Genomic DNA, 26,506 nt, shown 5'->3' on the forward strand with positions numbered 1-26,506 from the left:
GACAAAAGTGAAGGGACTGAAAACAAACCCCATCCAATTATATATGTATCCAACCTCTGGCTCCCTGCAGAGAAATTCTACTCTTCTTTGTGGGAACATCTCCCTCTCCTCACCACTCTCCCTTCTTGTATGTTCTCCTTTTGGGTTTCTTTCTGCTCAGCAAAAGAGGGGAAATGGCAGCAGTAGTTTCCAGAAGGCAGAGGAAAAGAGAGAAGATGAGCAGTTGGAGAGGAATAATCTTCGATTCTAGGAGCAGGTGTATTTCCATGATCCAAAAAGATGCTCAGGAATCACTGTCTGATCTCTCTCCTTTGGGGAGAGCCAAAACCTAGAAAGCAGAGTCCCACTTGGGCTTCTTAACAAAGCATCCTCACTCTACATCTGGATCCCTGGCATGGCCCCAAAATCACATCTGCTCTCAGCCAAGCCAAGCACTAAACTCTGAAAGAAGCTAATCTTTGGAAATACTGCACACACGTCCCTGACAGCTCAGACAGCCACACCCTCATCTGCAGCTTCTAACAAGACCCAACACATCACAGAGGGCAGACCACCAGAACCAAGAGCCAGGATGGGCCATTGTGCAAATTCTGGGGGACGGGGAAACCTCACCGCCTCTGGGGAAGAAGGACAATAGGGAGTCACGAGAGAGACAAAGAAGGTGGCTTGCATGGGAGAGACCCAAGTTAAGGGCAGCCTCAAGAACACTGCTGACACTCAACCCCACCCAGCTCTGAGCCTTCTCAGCAGGATTTAGAATTTGAAGTCTCTCACCCCCCAAGGCATGCTCTGTGTGTCCCAGAAACAGCCCAGAAGTAAGGAGGGCCTAGTGTGAGGAGAAATCCCTCTCTGTTTCTTCGAAGATGGGTTAAACCCCATGGAATGGTGACCTCAGACAATCATGAACACCCCTGTCCCCTCTGGAGAAAGGGCAGACGGCACTGGGGAGGAAATAGGATTCCAGCCCCAAAGCACCTTTCCACCACTATGACTCTGCCATTCCATGCCCTTCTAGACTTGCAAGATCAAGCCCCTGTGTGTTGTCCACTAACCTGCAAATTTCAGTCCTCCTGCTCTTGGACTCGGCAGGAATCACTAGGCAAGAAGGGAGGTTGAGGAAAGAATGGAGACCAGAAGGGGACAAGGAAGGAATACGGGCATCTCTGCCCAGCATCAACCGGATCTGGTCCCAGTAAAACCTGGTAGGGAGGCCAATGAAACAGCATAAAGAATACAAAGTAAATGAGATGTTTTAAATAATTTCGCTCTGGGCCATGTAAAGAAGCATTAGTCATACAAGTAATGAGATCTTATAGAGGGACAATCCGGAGGCTTGGCTTGACGACGTTAAGTACTGCCATTCTGGACCTGGAGTGCCAATTACATTTCCAAACTGGCAATTAGACATAATGCCCCAAAGACAATCACCAAAAAATGCCAAAAACAAAGCATGTTCCATCTTTAAACGGCCATTCTTTCGAAGCTGTCCTTCTATCTCCTGCCTGACTCATCCATCTCGAAAACAAATGCTCATCATGAACAAATTCTTGTTATCCACTGGTCAGGGGAGAGCGGGGTGGCATAAATAATTAAAATCCAGAGATGACTCAAATGTCCTTTTGTCACCAAATCAAACCCACCCCTTCCCCCAGAGTTTCTCCATAGCTTCTAACAAATTGCCCCCGAAACGCAGCAAAATGTACTTACACCTACAACATTCCTACGCAGCACCCTGCCCCCTGAAAACTACCATGGAAAGCATGCTCCCAAAGTGTGTGTGTGTGTGTGTGTGTGTGTGTGTGTGTGTGTGCGTGCGCGCGCGCGCACGCGCCTGTTTTTATATGACTTGGTTCCTGCCCTCAGGGGGTTTGCAGGCAACGCCATCAGAGACCGACATGTGTGTGCCCTATGAGAAGATAACTGAATTTTTCTCTCCCCTCCATCAGACAAACTGGGTCTTAATTTTCCCCTAGCACCTAACTTGGTTCCTGGAACATAGGATGCACTTACTATGCAATAAAAGTGAAAACAACAACAATAATAACCAGAAGACATATTTGAGGTCCTACTGTGTGCTGGGCAGCATGGGAAGCCCTTCATTTAGGCTGAAGATGCTCATGATAAATGTTTATTCCTGACTCTCCCCTTTGACGATGGAAGAAGACAAAAAGCACATCGCAAGAAAAAAGTTCTGGACAGTCTGAACTGTGAAAAACCTGACAGTAGGGCGAGAAAAGGAGCTACTTCCTATTTCATCAGCTGGAATTCTTGAGAAGGACCACTGGAGGGTAGCGCAGTGACACACGTCTCTCCAGACTCAGTGATCGGATCTTGAATCCAACCCTCTGAAGCTGCACCCTCCTCTGGGGAAGGCCCACCCAGCTCTCTATGGAAAGTCAGGCTGGCAGTTTTGCTGCCTGCTGACTTCAAACAGTCAGGAGGGAGGAGCCAGCAGCCTGCTTCCTGGAGCATCACCACAGTGCAGCCCTGGCTCCACCACGAGCCTCTAATTTTGCAAGAAGGCGGTTTGGCTGAGTTGCCATCCTGGACTCCGGAAAGCCTCACCCCGTACGGCGTGACTGACTGGCTTGAGGGCCAGCCCACACGCTGGCGGGCAACACACAGACCATACCCCATACATCGGCAGGACGACGCTGCTCTGGCCGCCACATCCCCACCCCAAACCAACAGCACTTGTGGGTTCCTGGGGAGCAGACACCAGAACAATCAATCAGCTTGAGCAACGAGAACCCAGACTGAACCTGAGCAACTCTGAGTATTCTCGACCTGGCTGTCCTGGCACACTGAACCTCCCTCTTCTCATCCCTTCCCACTTCCGAAGAGCTGGGAATTTCCATATTTAAAAGTAGGCATGTCTTCAGAGAGGGACTGCCTGGGCACTGGGGAATGGACCAGATCCTTGCTTCTCAAAGCATGGTCTGCCCAGCATGGGCATCACCTGTGTCTTGGCAGAAATGCAGATTCTGAGGCTCCACCCTGAACCCTCTGGATCTGAACCTGCGTTTTATTAACAGTCTTTAAAGTTTTTTCTCTTATTATGGCCTCAGGTGTGGCATATGGAAGTTCCCAGGCTAGGGGTGGAATCGGGGCTATAGCTTCCAGCCTACACCACAGGTAGAGCAACTCGGGATCCAAGCCACTTCTGTGACCTACACCACAGCTCATGGCAACGCCAGATCCTTAACTGACTGAGTGAGGCCAGGGATCAAACCAGCATCCTCATGATACTAGTCAGGTTCTTAACCTGCTGGGCCACAACAGGAAGTCCAGAATCTGCATTTTAATAGCTTCCCCAGGTGATCTGTGGACAGATGTATTAAGGCGGGGAAAGCCCCAGGAGTATGGACTCGATGCTCCCTCCAGCTACTGGAGGTGGAGATCTGATACCCCAAACGAACATCCTTTGAGCCTTCTACCCAGAGTGTTAGAACACCCCTGCCTCTCACAGTGGGGCCCCGAGTTCCCTGCTCTGTGTGCTAAGGGCCAGCATTCCACCTGCTCAGCAGCTTTTCAAAAATGGGGATTCACTCCATCTGCTCCCAGCACAGAGAGGCAGTGCAATTTCAGAGGTGCTATGGGGGGCTGACCTTGCCTGACCCCAGGCAGGGCTCTGGAAGCTGTGGCATCATGGCACAGACAGCCCTTTTCACCACAACCACAGAGCTATCCCTCCAGGGGCTCCACAGCTCTGAAGTCCCAGAAAGGTGGTACTGGCTGCTGCAATTTTCAGGCTAGCAGGGCCACTGCCACTGTGAGCTGGGACACCTCTGCTGTCCACAGTGGGAAGGAGGTCCTGGCACTGCAATCCGATGCCAACCTGACTGCTTCGGCACCAGGCTCCTGTTGCCCTGGTCAGAGAGAGAGGGGGGGATCCAAGCTAGCACTCCCTGTACCAGGCACACAGTGCATGTCCCCATCCAGGGAAGAAGACAATGGTGAGCCAAAGAGGAGCTCCACGTGGCCTGGCCCTTTGAATCCTTTTTTCCACCAGCCCAAACCCCAGGGCAGCTCTTGCTTTCTTCATGATACCTGTTTGCGCAAGGTCCCTGGGGACCTGGAAGCAGTGCCAACACATAGCTCTTAGTCACCAATATCCTCCTAGGAAAGGCCATAAAGTGGGGTCCATGAAAGTCCGTACCCAAAGGGCTGTGCTCTGCTGCAATCCCCAATTTACAGATGAGGAGACTGAAGCATAAAGCAGTGAATTCCTCACTCAAGGTCACAGGCTGACTCTTGGGTACTACATGGCGGCGGACTTGACATCTTGGGCTCAAAGCAAGCAGGGTCAAGAGCAGTTTAGCCAATGCCTCTACTGCGAGACTTCCCAGAGCCTGCAGAGTGCAGGTATGCTCTGACTCACAATTTTGCTTCACAAGGTAACTTCAAGGGCAGGTACTCCACAGAACACACTTGGAGAAACATTGCTCGGGAGGCCATCAGGGCAGAGCTGGTGTGGGTAGAGAGCACCCCAGCTGGGGAACTGTTACATTGTCAGGGGAAGGACTGTGAGCTTGGGACTGGGGATAACAGGGGTGGAATTCATCCCTTCTCAAGGGACACTGGACAGCTACACCTGCCCACCCAACCTTCCACTTCTGCCAGGTCTGCCAGGTCTGGAGCTCCATGACGGCAATGCTCATCCACTGACTTCCCTGCCACCAAAGCACTAGCTATCCTGCCAAGCCGCATCCATGGAGCCTTCCTAGGCTGCCTCTCCCCCACCTGCCAGCCTTGCAATAGCCAAGAGCCCTGAACCCAAATCTCAACCTGACCCCAACTGATGAGTTGACCCAAAGACAACCGACCTCAGGATCTAAGGTCCCTTTTGGTTCAAAAGTTCTATTTGTTGTAGTCTGTGCTCTTCCAGGACCAAAAGTTCAAGGAATCAAAGAGAAAATTTTAAACTTGCCACTTTGTGGAGCTAAGATAGCTCCCATTTACAGGCCTGCTCAGTACCAGGCATGTTCTGGGCACTGCATACTCAGTATGGTCATTCCTTACAAGAATCCAACAAAGCAAGCATCATGACACTCTGCTTACAGGTGAAGAAACCGAGCTCAACATGGCTGCCAGCCACAGATGTCAGTCTAACAAGTATGGGATCCATGATGTACCCTTGGGTCTGACTGCAGAGCCTCTATGGACGTGTGCATTTCCACAGAGAGAGCCAGGAACTTCTTAGACGGTGCTCATCCACGGACCACCCCACCGTCAAAGCACTGGCCACAGCCCTAGCAGAAGTGGAAGGTTTGGTGGGCAGGTGTGGCTGTCCAAGGTCACCCAGAGCACCCCTGTGACAGGGACCTGAGCATTTCTCCAAGGGCACCTAAGTGATCTGAACAAAAAGGAGCATCTGAAGGTCATCCGATGTAGCCGATCTCCAGAATGAAACGAGGCACCAAGGCCAATCTGGAATCAAGAATTCTGAGGCCCTGAAGCTCCAGCCCTCACTGGATGCGTCAGGCCAGACCCTGGGTAATTACCAAGCCATAATGGGATCTGATATTTATATCAGTCACGAGCCTGACAGGGAAAATGCGTTGTTTTCTCCGACAGAGCTATGGAGACAATCCCTCCAAAATTCATTACATGCAGACCAGCCTTGATCAAGGCCAAACTTCTGCAGGGAGGACAGCTCAAACCGAAAGACTAAGCCCAGCCCATCAGACCCCCCAGCAAACCACAGCTCCCTAGGAAGTGGGCCTCAGTTTCCCAAGACATTGAAAGAGAAGCAGACTGTGTGCTGAAGGAAGATGGGAATGAAAACACACAAGTGCTCTGAGCCTGGAGAATTACAAGACACATTCTGAGCTGGAAATTTTACCCATCGTTCACCAACTCTTTCCACTGTCCTCCAAGTCCCAGTGCAGGACGAGGCATTAGCGTTCACGGAATTCAATCCCCACCTTTTATATACCAGGCAAGGGACCAGAGAGGTTCAAAGACTTCTTCAAGGTCATGACCTTAGTCAGGCTGCCAGAGCAGCTTTTTATATTCACTCCAGCCTGTGACTGGCTTGGACCTCAAAACACCACAGCCGAGTGAAGAGGGGGCTCTGATGAAACCCAACAGAGAAGAAAAAAAAAAGTGGGAAAAGAACAGCAAAGAACAGAGTAGCGGAATGACTGTCACCAAGTTCCCCACAGAGGGAAAATGTGACACTTTTCCTTCATTTCCTAAAGAAATGGTATGTGGATACCATTCTTTTCAAAACAGTAAAGTCATTCACGACTTGAGATTTGGAGGCCAGCGGGACTAAGATGCGATGCCTCCCGATGCACATCTAGTTTGGGTTCCTTTAATCTAAAAGGATGGTGCAGTCCCAGGGACCAAATGCTTGTGATTCCAGAGCTTTTGCTGAAACTTACCTTCCCTGGAATCACAGATGTTAAAAAATCTAGACTTCCTCTGGACCCTAGCTCCTGTTCAAACCATCCTGGGGCCAAATAAGGATGAGGGTGAACATATCTGAGGAGTGGTAGAATTGTGAAGAAAAGCAGCCTCAGTTTGCTTGGGAAACCCAGCACTAAAAAAAAAATTATTCCAAACAAGCCAAATGCATTCTTCTGAACACTGTCTCCACAGCTACCAAATACTTGGAAAGCAAAAAAAAAAAAAAAAAAAAGAAAAAGAAAAAAGAAAAAATGAATGCAGTAAAAACACAGACCTCAAGGGCAGAAAGAAAAGCTTATAAAAGGCCTAAGTTACTATTACTGGGCATAATGACCTGGCTACACCTGATTTAAAGGAACAAACCAAGGGGCAGGTATTAAGAGATTTGGGGCATGTTTTAAAAAGGACTCTAATGATATCAAAACGACCTGATCTCATTCTATACCAGCCTCACATCTTCCCAACCAACTGCAAGCATCTTCTTGTTCAAGGTTGATTCTTTGTAGAAACTTCCAGTTATGTCTACTCAGCATGTCTCAGAGCTACAAAACAGCCTAATATATACAGATTGTTTTTTCTAATGATCGTTGCCAAAAACAAAAGCAAACAAACAAAAAATCCTATTTTCTTGAGAAAACTTATAGAAGTTATGCTTGGTCATCATTTAGGAAAGAGATTCTTTATGTGAACACTCCAATCAGCATGTCAGCACAGGCACTGCGCTGCACTGATACATCGCCAATGCACAGTAAAAAGACTTCAGAAGCTGTGTTTAAAACCCCAGGATCACAAAAAACACCAAAACTTATTTTGAGTCATTGAAAAAAAAATTTTCATTAGGATCAAGACTGCCCAGTTCCTGAAGGATGAGGAGGTTGTTTAAAAGTTCACCAAAATCTCTCAGTCTAGAGAGCATTTGAGATGGGTACAACTGTGAGCTCTTTCCCCTAAGGATAGTCTCTGAATCTCAGTAAAGGGAAGAAAAAACTCCAGGACTAAATGGGGGGGCAGCGGAGGAGAGGGAATGTGCGAATAAGAAGCTTCTATGAATAAGTGCTTGTAGGAAGGAGGGTTTGGCTAGGGCGCAGGGTCTGTGCCTGGGTGGGGTCTCAGGGTTAGGACTTTGCTTAACCTGAGGCTTCTCTGGAATGCGGGAGGTTTTCCACTTTGACAAGTAAGGAGAAACCTCTATGGCCAAGAAGGTAACTTCAGAGGAAGCTGGCTGGCTAACACCTGGAGGCCTCCAGGGAAGGAGGCGGAGGAAGAAGAGAATGATGGCTTTTATTTTTCTCCCTTATTTCCAACACATCAGTATTTTCCAAAACACAAATGTGCTACCACAAAACACAGCTGAGCTCCGGCACCCAACACGATGTATAATTAATGATCAAGAGAGAGTGTGTGCTTCGGTTCACCCTTGTGTGTCACCCACAGCCCCTGTTACCCACTCCTTCTCTGGAGCAATTAAGGAGGCTGCTACAAGTTGCTGTGCCCTGTGGAAGTTTGAAGGGTCCTGGGATTAACTTTATTAGAAAAGATGTGAGCTTTCCCAGGGATGTCTGCCTCTACCTCCCACTGGTCCCTATTCCCCTTGATCTCCCCTCCCTCTGAAAATGCTGGGGCTGAGAAGTCCCCTACGTTAAAAATTAGTCAAGCACAGGAAGTAACTCGGTCACTCTTTTTTTCCAGTTCTTTCTTTTTTATTCCACAATTTTCTATGAAAAACTGCCCCCCAAGTGTCACCTTCAGCCAGTGGGGGGGGGGGGAAATAGGACATCTCTAGGGACACGGCGGCGACAGACCAGGCAGTCAGCCTAGCAAGGTGTAGTGAGCCTCGGTGCTGGTGGGCGTCTCTGAGCCAGGAATAGCTTAAGCCAACATCCAGCCACCTCAAAAGCGTCGGGGAGGAGGCTCGCGGGAAAACCGCGTCCTCGGCCCGCTCCTGGCTCTCAGGCCGACCTCCTGCTCCAACTCCACGCTGCCCGCGGCATTTCTGGGGACCTAAAGGCGGTGGCGTGGGGGCGAGAATACATATGCTGAAGAACATGGGGTGGGGGAAGTGGGTTCCACGAAAATATCTAAGAGTCGGAGAGGGAGGGGACATCAGGTTTGCGACCTCGCCACATTCCTAAAGTGGCAGCCTTCATGGGTTACCTCCAAAACTGGGATACATCTCCCCAACTTTCTCCTGCCCCTCCAGATCTCCCCCAACTTAAGGACATGTTCCTCCCTCGGGAGTCCCTAGTCCAAAAGATGTTCTCCCTTGTCCCCCCAAGAAATTTCCCTTTCTTTTTGATTCCACGAACACATCTCCCCAACAGGTTTCTAAAGTGCGGGCTGACGTGCTCTCTCTTGCCCACCACAAGGAGCCGAGTCCAGCAGGTGAATCTCACGGAATGCGCACCCAGAGGCCCCCAGCTTGCTAGGTGCCCGCGGGGTGGGCTCTCCCTACCCCCCACCACGGTCCCCGAGCAGAGCGCGTACCCCCGCCCCGGCCTCAGCCACAGCCGCAAACAACCCAACAATAAACAAGGGGACGGGACTGGGCGTCCGCGCCCCGGAGCGCACTGGCTGGGGGCAACCCCTCACCCCCGGAGCGCTGCCCGCTGCCCTAATCGGAGGGCGTCGGGACAGCGGAGGGAAGGAAAGGCGGCGAAAGGAAGGCAGGCAGGGATGGAGGGGGGCACGGCTCTATGAGGAGCGAGAAGGTGGGCTGCAGGGGACGCCGAGGAGCGGCGGGGCTGGCGCAGGGGGGAGGCGCCCGGGGCGCGCTTTACCTTCGTCTTGCCCCCGCAGTGGCAGCAAACGGTCCACAGGTACTTGAGCGTCCGCCAGAGCAGGATGATGAAGAGGCCCCCGAAGAAAGTCACCATGGAGGAGGCCAGGAAAGCCCACCACATGCGTTGGCCCCGGCTGTCGCACGGCACCTCCATGGTCACCGGGATGATGAGCGCATCCATCTTGGGCTCGTGGACCGAGGACGAGGAGGAAGAGGAGGAGGAGGAAGAAGAAGAGGAGGAAGAGGAGGAGGAGGACGCGTCTAGGCTGAGATGGTTCGCGTGGATATTGCTACTCATTCTAAGACTGCTGCCTCCGCCGCCGCCGCCGCCGCCGCCGCTGCTGCTGCCGCCGCCGCCGCCGCCACCATTTGCCATAGCTAGCAACGGGCAGCCGGCGCAGGGGCTCGGGGGAGCTCCTCCCGCCGCCAGCGCCACCCCGAACACCCATCAACAGCCATATTGCCGCTACTGCTGCCGCCGCCGCCGCGGAGCGCGAGGAGGGGGCGGGGAAGTGCCTGGGCTCGGGGCGCTGTGCGCGACCTGGCGGGGTGCGCGGAGATATATACAGCGGGCCGCCGCCGCCCGCCCTCCCCCCGGCCGCCGGCCCGCCCGCCTTGGGGGAGGGGGACGGAGTGCGCGGGCAGCTCCCCTCCCCGGCCCGCTCTCGGCTCAACCCCCGCTACGCCGGCCCGAAGCGTGGAGAGCAAGGGGGCGCCGCCGGCCGCCCACGCTCCGGGGTCTGCGTAGCCCCCCGGCCCGCCCAGGCTTTGCGCGCCGGCCCGGCTGCCCTCGGCGCCGCGCCACCCGCCGTGCGCCACTCGTGTGCGCAGCGCTCCGGACCGGGACCCCTCCCCGCGCGCCGCACGCGCCGCCCGTGCCGCTGGCCCGCCGCTCTGGGCTTATTAGGTGGCAACTCAATAATGTCTCATCAGCCCCTTCCCGGGCGCCCCCGCGCCAGCTCTCCTCTCCCGGCTGCGCTCGGCTCCCGCTTGCCGCCCGGGTATGCGCCGGGCCGCCGCAGGTTCACCGCGCCCGACCGGCTGCCGCCGCCGCTAGCCCATGCTCCCGGGATCCTGAGGCCGCGTCGCCACGCCACTGAGCCACCTTGGCCTTCCCTCAATCTTCCTCCCGCTTCCTCAGGCTCCTCCTCGTCCCCGTCCTCGCCACCCGAGCCTCTTCTGCGCGCTCCCCGCAGCCGCCAGCAACAGCAGCTGCAGCAACTGGAGCGGGCTCGGGCTCAGGCCCCCGAGGCGGGAGGGGAGGAGGCTCGCTGCACTGGTTCGCCTCGGCTTCGGGCTAGGCGGGGGACCCGCAGACCCCTTGGCGGCAGCCTGTCACGCACCCCTAAGCCCCTGGGCGCAAGATAGAGAGCCCCGAATCCTGGCGCGGGACCCGACACCTCTCTCCAAGGTGCTGCCCCAGTCGAGAGCCCTGGGGGACCCCAGGATGGCCGGGCGCCCTTGGCAGGCCGTTTTTTTCCAAAGTAGTCCCCAGTGAAAAAGGGAAGAGTGACCAGCTGTTGATTGCACAAGTCTGACACCCCAAAACCTTCGGGCTTCAGGAGTAAGGAGGACCCTTCTCCAGGATACGCACCCTCCTTCGACCCCTACTAGGTTCCCTCTTCTCTGTCGCCTTACTAGGTTCCCCAGTACCCCGTGCGTGCTGGAAGGCAGGGCCATCTGGGTGGTCTGTGGCCTTTGACAGCAGCAGGTGTTTTGTTTGTTTGTTTGTTTGTTTGTTTTCTGTCTTTTCCTTATTAAGTGACAGAAGCTGCCTAAGAACGTATACAGAGATGGGCAAGGGGAGTAGCCTCAGGGACCATGCAAGCTCCTATCCTATAGACAAGGGTTCCTTAAAGTCACCCCCCAACTTATTCAGCCTCAGACTCCATCGTGTTGGGAAGGCAGTTCCAGGTTCCACTCAAGCCCATCTTTCCCCGTTTAAGGTCTTCCCTCCTCCCCACTTAGAGGAGAATGAGGAGCCTGAGTTTGTTCAGCAGCTTCTGTCCCTCACCACCAGGGGAATCCTCCTTCTGATTATCTCAAACTTTGCTCCCTCTGGACACTATCCTTCCCCGTGCTACCAGTTGGACCACAAGTTTTTTCCAGCACTAATTAAAAGGAAGAGCATCACACTCTCCCCTCCTTGCCCACAGTGGTTTCCCCAAAGTTTCCAGCTCATTAGTTTAAGCCTAATTGGAATTCTCAGGTTCCTTTCAGCTCTTCCTGTGGTGAAGGCCAAGTTAGCATCCATCACTGTAGAAGCCTGTGCTGCTTCTGTCTGAACCAGACTTCAGCCCCTCCCCTTGCCCTTGGAGGCCCTAGGATGCAGAGGAGGATGGGGCAAGGAAGCCAAACTGGGCAGAGCAGCTCAAGGGGATGTTTGACACTCCTTGTCCTGCTTGATTCAGAGTACATTCCTTGAGCTCAGGATACACATCCATTAGCAGAGCCAAGGCCAAGGTTTAAGGGGTAATGAAATGAAGTAAGAGTGCTTGAGTGTTTGGTCCTCAAAAGCAGTATGTAAAAGGGAGTTCCAGACAGTACTCTCTGGACAGTGAAGTTGTCTGTCACCTACATGGTACCTACAGCCTGGTCCTCCATGTTCAGAGACCACTCTGAACACATCACTGCCACATCAGTCCCGTGTGTACAGAGGCCTTGGGTCCTTTACAGCACTTGGTTGGTGGGGAGAGGGGTCAGCCCTAGAAGTGCTGTTGGGATGTGCAAGAAGGTTGGCTGCGGCCCCAAGGTTCCTTGATTTATTACCCTTCTGAAGAATGGCTATACTTTGCTGTCTTTGGGCCTCAGCATGTGCCAGGAAAGTTAAGGACTTTCCTTCAATCAAGTCCAAGATTTGAAATTTAAAAACAAAACACTCATAACATGAAAAGAGCAGAAGAGCCTAGAAGTGTCTCCCCGGTGGAATATGAAACCCCCTGAGTACATTCCATCCTCTACATAACTAAACTTCCACAAACCAAGGAATCCCCTCCAGGCCTTCCTGGACTTTCCCCACAGCCTGGGTTCCCTTCAGACAGCAGCCGAGGTCTAGTTGCAGGGGGCCACTGGTTGCTGTGACTTCTGTTGCCTCATCTGTGGAATCACCAGCTGTGTTTCTCCTCCATTATCACCATCATCTCTTCATCCTTCCAGAGAGGGCTGGAGCCCCTGAGACAGCCTCTCTTCTGCTCTCTTCATCACTCATCCCTCTACTGGTTGAAGCTTTTGGCAGCTTCTGGGCTATGCAAAACCTAGGCTTAGTCAGATTCTCAGAGACCCTCACCATCAAAGTCAAGATCATACCACTGCTGCAATCCCTAGTCCTCACCACCTCCTGACTGGTAGGCATGAAATAAACGAGAGTGCTGCCAGCCACCAGACACAGAACTCAGCAGGCCATGGTCCAGCTCTCTGCTCCTTCCTTACCAAGCACAAACTCCAGAAAACTTAGCCTCACCAATTTAGGAACTTATTTGTAAATTAGAATAAAAACAGGAACTGCTCTGCCCATCTCAAAGGATTTTGGGGTTTTTTGTTTTTTGTTTTTGCTTTTTAGGGCCACACTTGTGGCACATGGAGGTTCCCAGGCTAGGTGTCGAATTACAGCTACAGCGGCTGGCATAAGCCTCAACCACAGCAACACAGGATCAGAGCCGCATCTGTGACGTACACCATAGCTCGCTGCAGCGCCGATCCTTAACCCACTGAGCAAGGCCAAGGATTAAACCCGCTGCACCACAACAGGAACTCCACAAAGGATTTTTGGAAGGATGAAAAAGAAAACATATAGATCTTGTTTGTAGCTACCATGACCCCAAAAGAGCCAAACTCAGACTAGAGCTTCTGACCCCCAAGCCATACCCAGTGTGTGTGTGTGTGTGTGTGTGTGTGTGTGTACCATGGGGGAAATGTGTGCAGGCAGGATTGTTGCTCCCTGACCCACTTTGCTGTTCTGCACCCCACAAGGCATCTCTGTTGGGATGGGAACTGAGGTGCAGTGCCTTTGCTCTCTGCTGCGGCCATTACACAGTAGCTCATTGGGCTCCACAGATAGCCGGGCATGGACAGATCCATGCTGAGTGGACCCTCTGCACTCTGACATGCATGCCCACTCCTTGCCTTCCCACTCTCTGGTAGAGCCTTGGGAATGTGATAGGCATGGAGAAGTATCCACAAATAGTCCCAGTGCATTTCACCTCTTGTAAGTGTCTCTGCAGGCTGGGAATTGCGGGCTATTGCACAAGAGCTGAAAGCCTCCACAAAAGTAGAAATTTCAAATTTCTCTGTTCTGAAAACAACACAAGCCATTTATTTATTGCTAATCACATTTATAAGCTCCTCATTGAGGATGGCAGCGTCTTTATCATGTGAACATGTGTCTATGGCAGCTTTCATAGCAAACCAGGGTTTCAAGTTTCCAAAATATTCTAATCTATCTCAACTGATTTAAAAGAAATAAATAAAAGTGTATTAACATGCAAACTAAAAAAGCAGAGCCACTAAAGTAATAGCCAAGGAGAACAAAGAAGCTTCTTTACTTAAATATTGGCACAACGTCATAATAAATACATCCCAGATTTCAGGTCTGGACCCACCTCCAGATACACTGGTCATAAATCTGGGTGAGTCTGCTAGAGAAGCCAAGTGGACTCTGTAAGTGATTTAGCGCCCTCTGGTGGCTCTTCCTGGCATATGATATTATTTGGTTATTTATTAAAACAGAAATTTGAGGTGTGAAAATTCCAAAGAGAAAAGTTTTGCTGTAAAAATATACAACCACAGTAATTATCCAGTTATCAGTCCCCTAGCATATACACTGCTGTGATAAATGCACTGACATTGTGATAAAGGGTTCCCATTGCTTCCATGATTTGATGTCATATCTTCTAAGCTATAACCAGTATTGCTAACCTACCACTCCTTAAATTGCCATTGTGTTACCTTCTAAATGGCTAATAGGATTCTTACCTTCCTTATGTTAGTCTTTACACTATCTTTGTTTTTTTGTTTGTTTGTTTGTTTTGTCTTTTGTCCCTTTAGGGCCACACCTGGGGCATATGGAGGTTCCCAGGCTAGGGGTCTAATCAGAGCTGTAGCCTCTGGCCTACACCACAGCCACAGCAATGCCAGATCCAAGCTATGTCTGTGACCTACACCACAGCTCACGGCAATCCCGGATCCCCAACCCACTGAGCAAGGCCAGGGATCGAACCCACAACCTCATGGTTCCTACTCGGATTTGTTAACCACTGAGCCACGACGGGAACTCCCTCTCTTTGTAGTGAAATAAAGAGTGGTAGCTATTTTCCCATTTTACAGCCAAGTTTCTGAGTTTCTGAGGCTTAGATCTGTTAATCACAAGAGAGCATGTACCTTTGCAGAAGTTTACCTCTTGGTGATTTACAACAAAGGAAGAAGACCATTGAAGCATATCCCTTGAAACCATGTTCAAGGGCCTCTGAGTACCAGAAGGAAGCTCTTGTTCCCAGAATGGAGAGATGGACACAGAGAGCAAGTTTATAAATATCTTTTTCTACTTATAAGAATAATTCAGACTCATAAAGTTTCATGAAAGAATACAGAAATCACCTAGAATCTCACAATCAACAGATAACCATTATTAATATTTTTATATATTTGTTTCACATGTTTTCTTAGATTGTGTATTTTTGCAAAATTAAGGTTAGATTGAACATTTAGTTTTTATTCTATTTTCCCTTAACTTTAAATTGCAAGCATTTTTCTCCAAGTCATTAAATATCAGAGAAAACACTTTTTAAAAAAAATAATTGAATACTGTTCTACTAGATGGCATACTGCTAACATTTAGGTCTTTCCAAAATTTAACATCTTTTTAAATAAGTCTTAAACATGTGTCAGTGATTCCTTCTAATCAAAAAGATGCCTTGAAGATTTCCACATATATTCTTACATCCTAGCCCTAGTGCCTGTCTTCCAGAGAGGGTGCATGTCCAAGCCAACCTGCCTGTGGGCTACTTCCCAGCCCTGCCCACATCAGGGGCCTCATATCAACCAGTTCCAAATGAAGAATCTGGGGGTCAAGAGACATCGCACCCATACAAAAATATTCTCCCCTTTTCTAACACATCCAAGCCAATGCCTCTGGGGAAAATATTGTCTGTGGTCCCCCCACATTTTCCCCAGTCATTGTCTGCTGTGCCAGCCAAGATATAAACTGAAAGGATGGAGCCTTCATTGCCTTAATGGGTCAAAGTAGGCCACCCTCATGGACCATGCCCTGCTTGGAATCCGTCTTCCGCTTCCAACCCACTAGACTTCTGCAAATCCCTACCTCTATTTCACCTCTCTGAGCAATGTCACCCCACCGGAACACCACCACCATGGACCTTGGCTCTAGGAGGAAGGCAAGGCCAAAATTCATCCACCCATTTTCACAGTTGGAAAAGAAGTCACCAAAAGAAACAAGTTCCCAGTGCTCCCTACTTGTTCTTCTGACTCCCATACCAGTAGACCTTCTCACCCTTTTCTTAGAGGGTCTCTGATTCAATCTTTGCAAAAGCCCTGGTTCAAGATCTGGGCAGCCTAGGACTCAACTCCTCATTTCTTGGGCTCCAACGTGCTCCCATCAAAAAAAGAGATGGATGGGAGTTCCCGTTGTGGCTCAGTGGTGATGAACCCAACTAGTATCCATGAGGGTGCAGGTTGGATCCCTGGCCTTGCTCAGTGGGTTAAGGATCCAGCATAGCTGTGAGTTGTGGCGTAAGTCCAAGACAAAGCGCAGATCTGGTATTGCTGTGGTACAGGCCCTCAGCTGCAGCTCCAATTTGACCCCTGGCCTGGGAACTTCCATATGCCATGGATGCAGCCCTGAAAAGCCCCCAAAAAGGGGGGAGGGAGGGATAGTGTGGATGAGTCAATGGGCTTAATCCTGCCTCTGCCCAGGAGTTCTTCCCACTTTTGCAAAAGAGACAATGCTGAGACCAACCTTCCCACTTATAAACCCTCTTTAGAATAAGGAGAGATGAGTCAAAAGTCAGACATATCTGTGGGTTTCATCGACTTCTAATTTTGACTTACATGGTTGGTGTCTGCTTTTGGCATAACATTATCCAAAGCAAGATTCCTTTGTCTCACACTGACAGTTACCCCCTCACTTGAAGTCACATCCCTTCATCAACTTTAGCATCTTACCCCACAGTTGCCAAGCTTCCTGCTTCCCAGAGATGAGATAATAATTTAATGGCTTAACAAATTATAAACCATGGTATTTTAATGAGAGGTAGGGCTATCTGTGTGAAACCAAGAAATTCTGCTTTGGCAATATTTTTGCAAAAACAAACAAAATAAGACAAAAACCCAACCCAGCAACATTCTGGGAGTTGCAGAAGAACAAGCCATCAAGGAAACACAGCTCAATAAACTACCAAGGTCAAGAGGAAAATTCATTAAAAGTCTTTATGGGGGGTTCTGTTGTGGTGAAGTGGAAACAAATCCGACTAGTAACTATGGGGGGGGGGTTCCGCTCCCTGGCCTCACTCAGTGGGTTGGGAATCCGGTGTTGCCATGAGCTGTGGTGTAGGTCACAGAATTGGCTCTGATCCTGCATTGCCGTGGCTGTGGCATAAGCCAGCAGCTGCAGCTCCAGTTCAACCCCTAGCTTGGGATCTTCCATATGCCAAGGGTGCGGCCCTGAAAAACAGAGGGGAAAAAAAAGGCTTTATGGAAGGAGCTTGCCGTGATTCCACAGAACACTGTGAGATTTCCAGAGTATATGAAACACTGTCCTAGGAATAGTTCCTGAGGATGAGGAGAGGTAGAACCCCACCATTGACCAGGATCTGAGTCCTTGACTCTGCCACCAAGGGGAATTCTGCACAGTTGTCCTACTAATCCAGAAAGAGAGCTGAGCCAATTGCCTACAGGTCCAAACACAGAGAGATGTAACCTCTGGTTTCTCCAGGTGCTAAAGCTGCTGGGGACCCTCCACTGAGCGCCTCACCAGTTTTTCCTCCCTGGGGACCTCTGACATGGGCTGACATGAGCACAAACTTGGGATACTTTACTTTTTTTTGGTCTTTTTACCTTTTTAGGCCACACCCGTGGCATATGGAAGTTCCCGGGCTAGGGAGCGGTAGCCTCCAGCCTGTGCCCCAGCCAGGCAGTGCCAGCTTCTTAACCCACTGAGCGGGGCTGGGGATTGAACCCATGTCCTCATGGATCCTAGTCAGGTTTGTTACCACTGAGCCACAGTGGGAACTCCTTTTTTGGTGTGTGGGGGGTTATTTTAGATTCTCCTAGGAAGACATCTTGCGCTATGCAGCTGGGACAGAGCAGGCTGTTGGAGGCAGAGAGTGCTGGGCGCATGGCTGAGTCTTGGCTTTCAGAAAGCCCTGGGGAGGCCCTGGACGATGGGTTCAATGCATTTTCTGCAAGGCACTGTGCTGGATTGGAGGCTTACAGAAACAGCCCTTTGCTTACCTATATCTCTCATTTTGATTATCCCTCCTAGTAACAAAATTGAAAGCTGTTGAATTGAACAAAGTAATGCACAAGCTGCCCTAACCATCCTGGGAACTCTATGGGTAACCAATAGTCATGGACCTAAACTGCTTTTATTTCACCTGCTCTTGACTTTTCTGTCAAGATCTGTCTTGGTGAAACACCCTGGTTGGTATTCATAAGTGGCTTTTATTTCAGAAGGTAATATGTTTAAAGTATTCTGTTTAAAGTACAATAGCTCAGATGGGAATTCTAGCCCCTTTATCTTTAGTGTAGAAATTCAATTGTTCATAATCCGGTGGCCCATTGAAATGACTTTCCATTAAACTCAATGGGAGAGACCATTTGAGTCAGAACCAATCTAAAGATGGAACAGAATGTATCTGCACATTGCACCACCCAGAGAGCTTGCTCTGCTCCCATCCATGGGTCTTCCCAGGAGGCTGGTGTCATCAGCCCTACCGGGGAGCTGAGGTGACAGCCATGTGGCAGTACACGTCCTGCCTCTAAGGGCAGTAATAGTCATGACTACCCACTGAAGAGGTCAGGGACCATACGGGGCACTTTACCTGTCCACAGATTTAATGCAATCATTTCCCCCAGTTCTTAGACTGCCTTCACAATGTTTACCATATCATCATGATATCTTTTGTTTTGTTTTGTTTTGTTTTGTTTTGTCTTTTTTGCCATTTCTTGGGCCACTCCCATGGCATATGGAGGTTCCCAGGCTAGGGGTCAAATTGGAGCTGTAGCCGCCGGCCTACACCATAGCCACAGCAACGTGGGATCCGAGCCGAGTCTGCAACCTACACCACAACTCACGGCAATGCCAGATCCTTAACCCACTGAGCAAGGCCAGGGATCAAACTCAAAACCTCATGGTTCCTAGTCGGATTCGTTAACCACTGGGCCATGACGGGAACTCCATCATCATGCTACCTTTACTGTTACTTAACATTTGTCTCCAACTGATTCCTTTTACTTACTCAAATTTATATCAAGGTGGTATTCCATAGCATGACCTTCATGGAAAACCAGGATTGCTATGCATAGGAGGCAAATAAATGATAAGAAATTCATTTAAAATAAATAACATACAAACATAGAAATAATAACTAAAAAGTGAGTATAAAAATAGACATAATAAGTAACAATGTTACTAAATCAGAACTTGATATTGTCAAAGGACAGTCCTCACCCTGAGGCCTGGACTCCTTTTGCTAACAGGAAAAATTGATGAATGTTATAAAGATGCTACAGGAACGGATGAGCAATGAGATCCTGCTGTGTAGCACAGGGAACTATGTCTAGTCACTTATGATGGAGCATGATAATGTGAGAACAAAGAATCTGTACATGTATGTGTGACTGGATCACCTTGCCGTATAGTAGAAAATTGACAGAACATTGTAAACCAGCTATGATGGAAAAAATAAAAATCATTATTAAATAAATAAAAAAGGTGCCGCAGGTCACGCCTGCTGTCTCCATGGCACCTGGGTTTGAGAAAAGATTGAACAGGGCCTGGCTTTCTCATTGAATGCAGGATGAGGATGAACTAAAGTCAGGCAATGCACCACCTAGGGCCACACAGCTCATCCTTTGAGAAGGGCTATGCTTTGCTTCTCAGTTTAACCCTTACAGGATCCCATAAGTAGGTATTACCTCACTAACAGGTGGAGAAACTGAGGCTCACATAGGTTATATGCCTGCTTCATGCGAAGTCACACTGAGAGCTGGTGTTTGTCCTGAGGCCTTCCTGAAGTCAGTGGATAACAGCAACCTCAGTGGTCACCAGCCCTCAGCCCCTTCCTTGGACTGTCATAACTCTAGAGCTAGAAGGAGTTTGGAAATTCTTTTCTCCCCACCCCCCCCATTTTGTAATACCTGTATTTTTTTTTTTGGCCATGGCCCACAGAATGCAGAATTTCCCAGGCCAGGGATCAAACCCAAGCTACAGCAGCGACAACACCAAATCTCTAACTGCTAGGTGACCAGGGAACTCTGAGATTATTTTGTCTTTTCCTTTTGAAAGGGAGGAAAGTGAGGCTTGGAAATATTATGTAACTTGCCCAAATCTTCACTTACTAGCTCTCCCCCATTCCTATCTGTGCCTTTCCTGACCTCTTAAATGCCACCTGGGCAGCAGATGGGCCTGCTGGGGGCTGGGGGGTGGTAAACTTCTCTGGCCACCATCCCCTCAGCTCCCAGCAGGTCTCAGACATCCCTTCTGGCTGACCTTTCTTTAAAATGCTGATCTGGGTCTCTGAGCCCCATGGAGTCTTTTGTTCCACTGCAAACCCTCTGCCAGGAAAGCCCCTGCAGTGGGTCAGCACAGAGGACCTCAGAAGTCCCCTGGGTTGCTGCCAGGCACCCAGGGAGTTCAGCTCCACTGCTTCAGGGCCTCTGCGCACCCTGCAGGGGCCAGAATCCCTGGTAGCCCAGGAACTGCTCCCAGGTGGGGACTTTAAACTCAGCAGGTGCATCTGGCAGCCCAGTACCTCGGCCTTTCCCTGGAACCCGGATGCAGCCTGAAGCCAACATGGGAGCTTTGAAGAACATCTGTGGGATGAGCTCTGGAGCTGCTGGCAAGCTAGGACCTTCTCAGGGAATGCAGGGGTGAGGGCAGAGGCAGGGCTGGGTGACGCGCTCTGCTTTTGGAGAGAAAGAAGGTGTTGGGATGTGGATGGAGCTATGGAAAAGTTCACAGAAAGCCAAGTGTGTGGCCTGGGACAGGGATTGCGAACTCAGAGAAGGGGAGAGGAGAAGAGACGTGAAAAGTTAAAGGAAGGAGAAGGACAGAGACAGGAACAGAGAGAGAGGGAGGGAGCGAGGAAGGAAAGATGGGAGGGAGGGAGAGGAGGAGAGCAGAGGGAGGAAGATAAGGAGACCAGAGACATAAGGAAGATAAAGGGACACAGAACCACCCAGTTGGTGGCCTCTTCTGGGTGCTCCAGTTTCCTGGCAGAGCACAGATGGCTTGCGGCTGCAGAACGAGGAGCTCCAAAGCTTCCATACTATGAAATAAGTCATTTCTGTTATGAAGGAAACAGAAATGGTGGCACATTCCTGGCAGGTGAACCTCCCCACCCTCCCAATTCCCATCATTCTGGGTTTTCTCCTTTCCCAGGAGAATAAATGCTTGAGATGCTGGGTCTACCTGTAGAGCACAGATCTGGGGAGACCCTACAGCATGGACATTCCAACCCTATAAAGTCTCAGATCTGCACTGATTGGGGTGAGCCATGGCTGTGTGTGCAGGAGAAGGGGACAAGGGAGGAGTCTCTTCATTATGTGGTCTCTTCTCATCACCAAGATGGGCGCTGATGATAATAGGATCAATATCCAGAAATTGGATCAATATCCAGAAATTGTCACCCAGCCAGGGAAGTGTCCAAACAGTCAGGGAGAAACTCCCTGTCACCGTATCAGCCTAAAGCAGGGCATGCTTCTCGAAAATCCCACCCAGCCCAGCTTCCTTGCCAGGAAAAGTGACCAGGACACGGTCTCTCCAGCTGACCACAGAAGACTCTGAAACCAAGCAAAGAGGCCTGGAGGGAGAGCATCTCAACCAATATGTCCTATTCCATTGCCCCTGGGCTCAGCTCCTCAACTCTACAAAGGAAAAAGCATTGTATACTAGGCAAATATTTATTAAGCCCCCACCATGTACCATATGCTTTATGTTATTAACAAGGTTCATAAAGGGGACTCCTCATCCTCAGCAGCTCTCCCCACCACTGTGTGCCGGGTCCCTGGAAGAATACCGCACACAGTAAAGTGCTTCCCCTCATAACCCAGTGGAAGCGCTAATTCAGCCCTGACACGCTTACATGCTCCTGCTCTGGAGTTGGACGGAGCTGGGTTCAAAGTTCAGCTCTGCTCCTCTCTCTGGCCATGGGGTGTGAGTCATATTTCCTAGCTTCTTGTCTTAATTTCCTCATCTGTATATTGTTGAGAATAAAAGTGCCTCCTAGAAGACGTATTCTGAGGATCAAGGCAAGAATCCAGATAATGCTCCTAGCGGAGTCTTGTCCTTCCCTGTCCTCTGTCATCATTAACAAAAGCAGCACGGTGCGTCTATACACCTCTCCTCACTTTCTCCAAGTCACCATCCACCACACACTGGGATAACCCCCCAACGCCTTGGGTTCCTGGCCATGTTACTCTTGTCTTTGGCCCCTCGCTCAGCCCACGAGTGATGCGGGTCTTGTTTACTCCTTTCTGTTTACTGCTCGTTGTTGTCTCTCCTCCTGTGATTGAAGGACGGCTCCATCTCTTCCCCCCTTTCCAGAACCTTTGCTTGTTTCTCTTCTCCTGAGGCCAGCTACATCCTGTTGCCCCAAGAATGTATGTCTCAACGATAGTGACAATCTCAGACTCACAAGCAAAATTGCTCAGAGGGAATGTGATAGAGAAACAGGTCCCCTTCCAATCAAAGGGGGGCAAGGAGATTTCATTATCTTTTTGCAAACTGTCCATATCATCCAAAAGACAAGAGTTTGTTGGGCATCTAATAGGCACATTAAAGCATATTGGCTGACAAAAATTTTAAAAATTTGTAAAAGAAGATAAACACCCTCGACTCAAGAAGGGAAGCCCTCCCAAAATAAAGCTTTCCTAAATAGGAACTCACAATCTAAAATTTCAAAACCCATGAAGAAACAATCACATCAGGAACAAATGTCAATAGATAAAAGGAAAGAGAGATGGGCTCAGTCTGCCAAGAACTTCTGGTAAATGAATAATAGGAGAGAGAATATAAAGTTAATAACATTAAACTATTAACAATATAAAGGAAGAAAATAGAAAAATGGGGGGGACACAATGAACAACAACAACAACAAAGTAGGTTTGGAAAAGAACCAAAAATAAACTATGGAAAAAAATTTAATAGTCACTAAAATTTTAAAACTCCATGAGGACAAAAAGCAGATTAGATTTAGCTGGGCTATAAGAATTAGGCAAATAAAAATAGATCTGGGAGGACTTGCAACAACTTGTAACTAGATATATTGCAGTGTACTTTATTTTAGTTACAAAATGACTTTCATCATCCATGGCAGAAGCCAGGAAAATATGTTAAACCTATATCATCATCAGTGAAATTGATAGAGGATTTTTAAAGTACATTTTATCTAGTTATAAAACAAAAATAAATTGCATACCTATGGAAACAAAAAGAAAATAGGTGTTCCCAATCCTGGCGCAGCAGAACGAATCTGACTAGGAACCATGAGGTTGTGGGTTCGATCCCTGGCCTTGATCAGTGGGTTAAGGATCTGGTGTTGCTGTGGCTGTGGTGTAGGCCGGCAGCTACAGCTCCGATTAGACCCCTAGGCTGGGAATCTCCATATGCCGCAGGTGCAGCCCTAAAAAGAAACCAAGGAAAAACAAAGAAAAAAAGAAAAGGCATATCAAGATTTTTAGATTGCTTGTAAAAGGGTTAGAGGTGTGAACTTACTTGAGATTAAGTCAAGTGAACATGTTGAAATTTTAGAAGTAAACACTGAAAGAATAAAAATGGAATGGCTAGCTCCTGAATCAAACAGGGCTGAAGGGGAAAACAAACCCAAAGGAGAGGCGAGGTGTCAGGCGGGGCTGGGGGGTGAGGGGGAGGGGGGAACAGCATGAAGCATCGTAAACGGAAATAATAAAAGAAAATGCTAGCATGTGTTCAAACAGATCTAAAATTACAGTAAGTGTAAATAGACTGGGCTTAACAATTAAATTAAATAAGCACCTGATTTCAGTTATTTAGAAATGTGCTATTTCCAAGAAACACGTGTAATTTGAAGATCCAGAAAAGATGAAAGTAAAGGACTGGGGAAAGATGCAGCAGGCAAAGTCTAACTGAAAGAAAACAGTGTAGCTCTTTCATTACCAAACAAAATAGACTTTAAGATAAGAATAAGTAGAACTGACATAAGTGTAAGAGTGAGAAAAGAGGGGGAGCCTTGCAAGCAGAGAAAACTGCATGAACCAAACCACAAAGCAAGGGCATGCCTAACAAATCTCAGGTGCCCAAAATCAAACAGGGTGTGTAAACAGAGATCCTTCCTAATTGTAACATTATACTCTGTTATTTTTTAATAGATATTTTTAGTATCTAGGTGCCAGGCACCTTACTAGTCTATATACATTATGTCTACTTCTTCGATAAATCTCACAATGTAGGTCTTTGCTAGTACCATTTGGGTCACGGAAAACAACCTCAATTTAAGTCAGTCTAAGTGGAAAGTAAGGACAGAGATGGATCTCCCATTGGAAAAACCCCATGGAAGGACTGGGACTGGCTAAGTTTGAGTCACAGCCCCACTCCCAGCCCACCAGTGCGCTCAGGAGGACAGGCCGCTGTGGTTGGACAAGCATGGGTCTCGTGTCTGCCTAGCCAGGGGCAGGGGTATTACAATCAAACCCTCAGTTTAAAACCTCATGACTGATGTAGGAAAGGAGTGTCTCGCCAACAGAAGAGGACTGACGAAAGGATGGGCGCCACAGGAGTAGATTTTATGGTCATCACTTTATGCAGGATCTTCCACAGATACCAGTGAACTTGGCATCATAACTGATGCTCCTGTCTAGAACCCCTGTGCACTGGTCACTTGTAATGTGCAGTTCAGCCCTGAAGTCATCTTTGTTCCATAGCTAGTCGGAGTCAGGTACCTCCCTGTGTCCCCCACAGCACTCAGCTGAGCCAGTAGTAAGTATTTAGACTCTTAGCTCTGGGTTATTCAGCTAAAGCCATTGTTCTTAACGGCTTTTTTGCTTTGTTTTGTTTCCGTATTTTTCTACTGCCACTTCCGTGGCATATGGAGGTTCCCAGGCTAGGGGTCGAATCGGAGCTGTAGCTGCTGGCTTACGCCAGAGCCACAGCAACGTGGGATCCAAGCTGCATCTGTGACCTACACCACAGCTCACGGCAACACCAGATCCTTAACCCACTGAGCAAGGCCAGGGATCGAACCCACAGCCTCATGGTTCCTAGTTGGATTCGTTAACCACTGAGCCACAATGGGAACTCCCTCTTAACAGTTTTTAACTCATGGATACATCTGGAAAATTGATGAAACCAATGGGATCCCACCCCCTAGGGGAGGAAAAAAAAATCAATGCCTGTTTGCACATATACACAAAACTTTCAGCAACGCCGCAGTTCTGCTAAAATGCATTCATGAAGAATGCACTTCATGAATTAAGGGGGTTAAGAATTGCCTCAAGCGAGAGTAGAAGAGAACTTTACTACCCCTAAGAAATAGTACTGCATGCTACTTAATCAACTTGCAAAGACTGGGGTCAATTCATGTGTGACCATCTAAAGTGGCCAGAATGTGCCATCCCTCAAGTGAGGGGGACACCCCACAGTCTGCCGTCAGCTCCATGGCTCCTGCTTGCCAGGTGCCTGCCATGTGCCAGGTCCTCCATTGGCCGTGGCAGCCTCAAACTAGACTAGGAGCCCCATCCTGGATCCCCAGGAGCTCAAGACAGATGCTTAAACAGTAACCACTCTAACATGGCCAAAGCTACAGTAGAACCGTGCAGAGGTCCTATGGGAACATTGGCAGGAGGGTGAAGTCAGGGGAGGATTCCTGGGAGAAAAGTTTCAGTAGAAAGAGGATCACATGTCTTCTCCAGGGAGGAGAGAAGCATCCCAGATGAGAGGATCGAGCAAAGACAGAGTGACAGGTGCCAGCAACTCTGAGCAGCCTGGCATCATTAGAGCAGTGGTTCAACTAGGGTGATTTTGCCACTCCACTCCCCACCCCCTACTAGGGACATCTGGCAATGTCTGGAGACATTTCTGGTTGTCACATCTGGTGGGGAGGCATGTTGCTACTGGCCTCTAGCAGGCAGAACCCAGGACAGCTGCTCAGCATACTTCGATGCACAGAACAACAGAGGATTATCTGGTCCACAATGTCAACGGTGTTGAGAAGCCTGCCTGGGAGGATGGAGTGTGAAAGGAGGCATGGTCACCTCTGTGGGAAACCATGTGGAGAGCTGCTGTCATCAGGCCCTGCCTTCCCTAAAGCAGGCATATGAGACCTGCACTGCTTCAGTGGAGGAAGAGTAGGAGACGTCTATTCCGAAGAGTGATGGTAAAAGTGAATTCTTGGAGCCAGCTTGACGTTTGGACTCATACCTCAGTTGTGTTTGTTGGACAAGACTCTGCTGGACCATCGGAGAGTACCCTGGGGGTTATGCTGGCGAGGATTGGTATGCCCATCTCAGGGAGCTGCAGGTCCCCCAGTTTATCCGTGGAATTTGGATTTGGTTCGCCAGGGTCAGTCTACAGTGGGCAGAGGAAGGAGAAGTGGAGCTGTTCCCAAGGGCCACCTGGGATCAGACATGATTACCAAGGACTGGAAAACCCTCTCTGCAACCCCAAGGGCATAAGAAGCTCTTACTTTCCTTCTAAATTCTTTCCTTGGGGAATAAGAATCTCCAGGTGTAGCTATCTCCACAGTGAGTTCCCAACTCTAGGAACATGGGAACACGTTCCCTAAAGAGCTGCCAGGAAATAAAAATCAAAACCATAGTGAGGCATCACCTCACACAGGTCGGAATGGCCATCATCAAATAACCTACAAACAATAAATGCTGGAGAGGGTGTGGAGAAAAGGGAACCCTTGTTTTCAGGTGGTGGGAATGTAAATTGGAGCCACTATGGAAACAGTATGGAAGTTCCCTAAAAAACTAAAAATAGAGTTGCCGTATGACAACTCCTGGGCATCTATCTGGAAGAAAAAAAAAAACTAAACCTGTAATTCAAAAATATACATGCACCCCAATGTTCATAGCAGCACTATTTATAGTAGCCAAGACATG

General features: G+C 49.2%; 1 protein-coding gene across 50 annotated transcripts in view; it reads right to left on the minus strand.

Moving 5' to 3' along the window:
• The window catches only part of KCNMA1 (potassium calcium-activated channel subfamily M alpha 1), a 760,956-nt gene extending 751,146 nt beyond the window's left edge, over positions 1 to 9,810 (minus strand). For 42 of the 50 annotated variants that reach the window (XM_021072164.1, XM_021072146.1, XM_021072135.1 and 39 more), the window contains exon 1: positions 9,192 to 9,794. In XM_021072164.1, coding sequence (XP_020927823.1) covers positions 9,192 to 9,569 — 378 coding nt within the window. In that variant the 5' untranslated portion in view covers positions 9,570 to 9,794. 50 annotated transcript variants of the gene reach the window in all.

The sequence above is a fragment of the Sus scrofa genome, chromosome 14 (genome assembly GCF_000003025.6).
Source record: "Sus scrofa isolate TJ Tabasco breed Duroc chromosome 14, Sscrofa11.1, whole genome shotgun sequence".
Lineage (NCBI taxonomy): Eukaryota > Metazoa > Chordata > Mammalia > Artiodactyla > Suidae > Sus > Sus scrofa.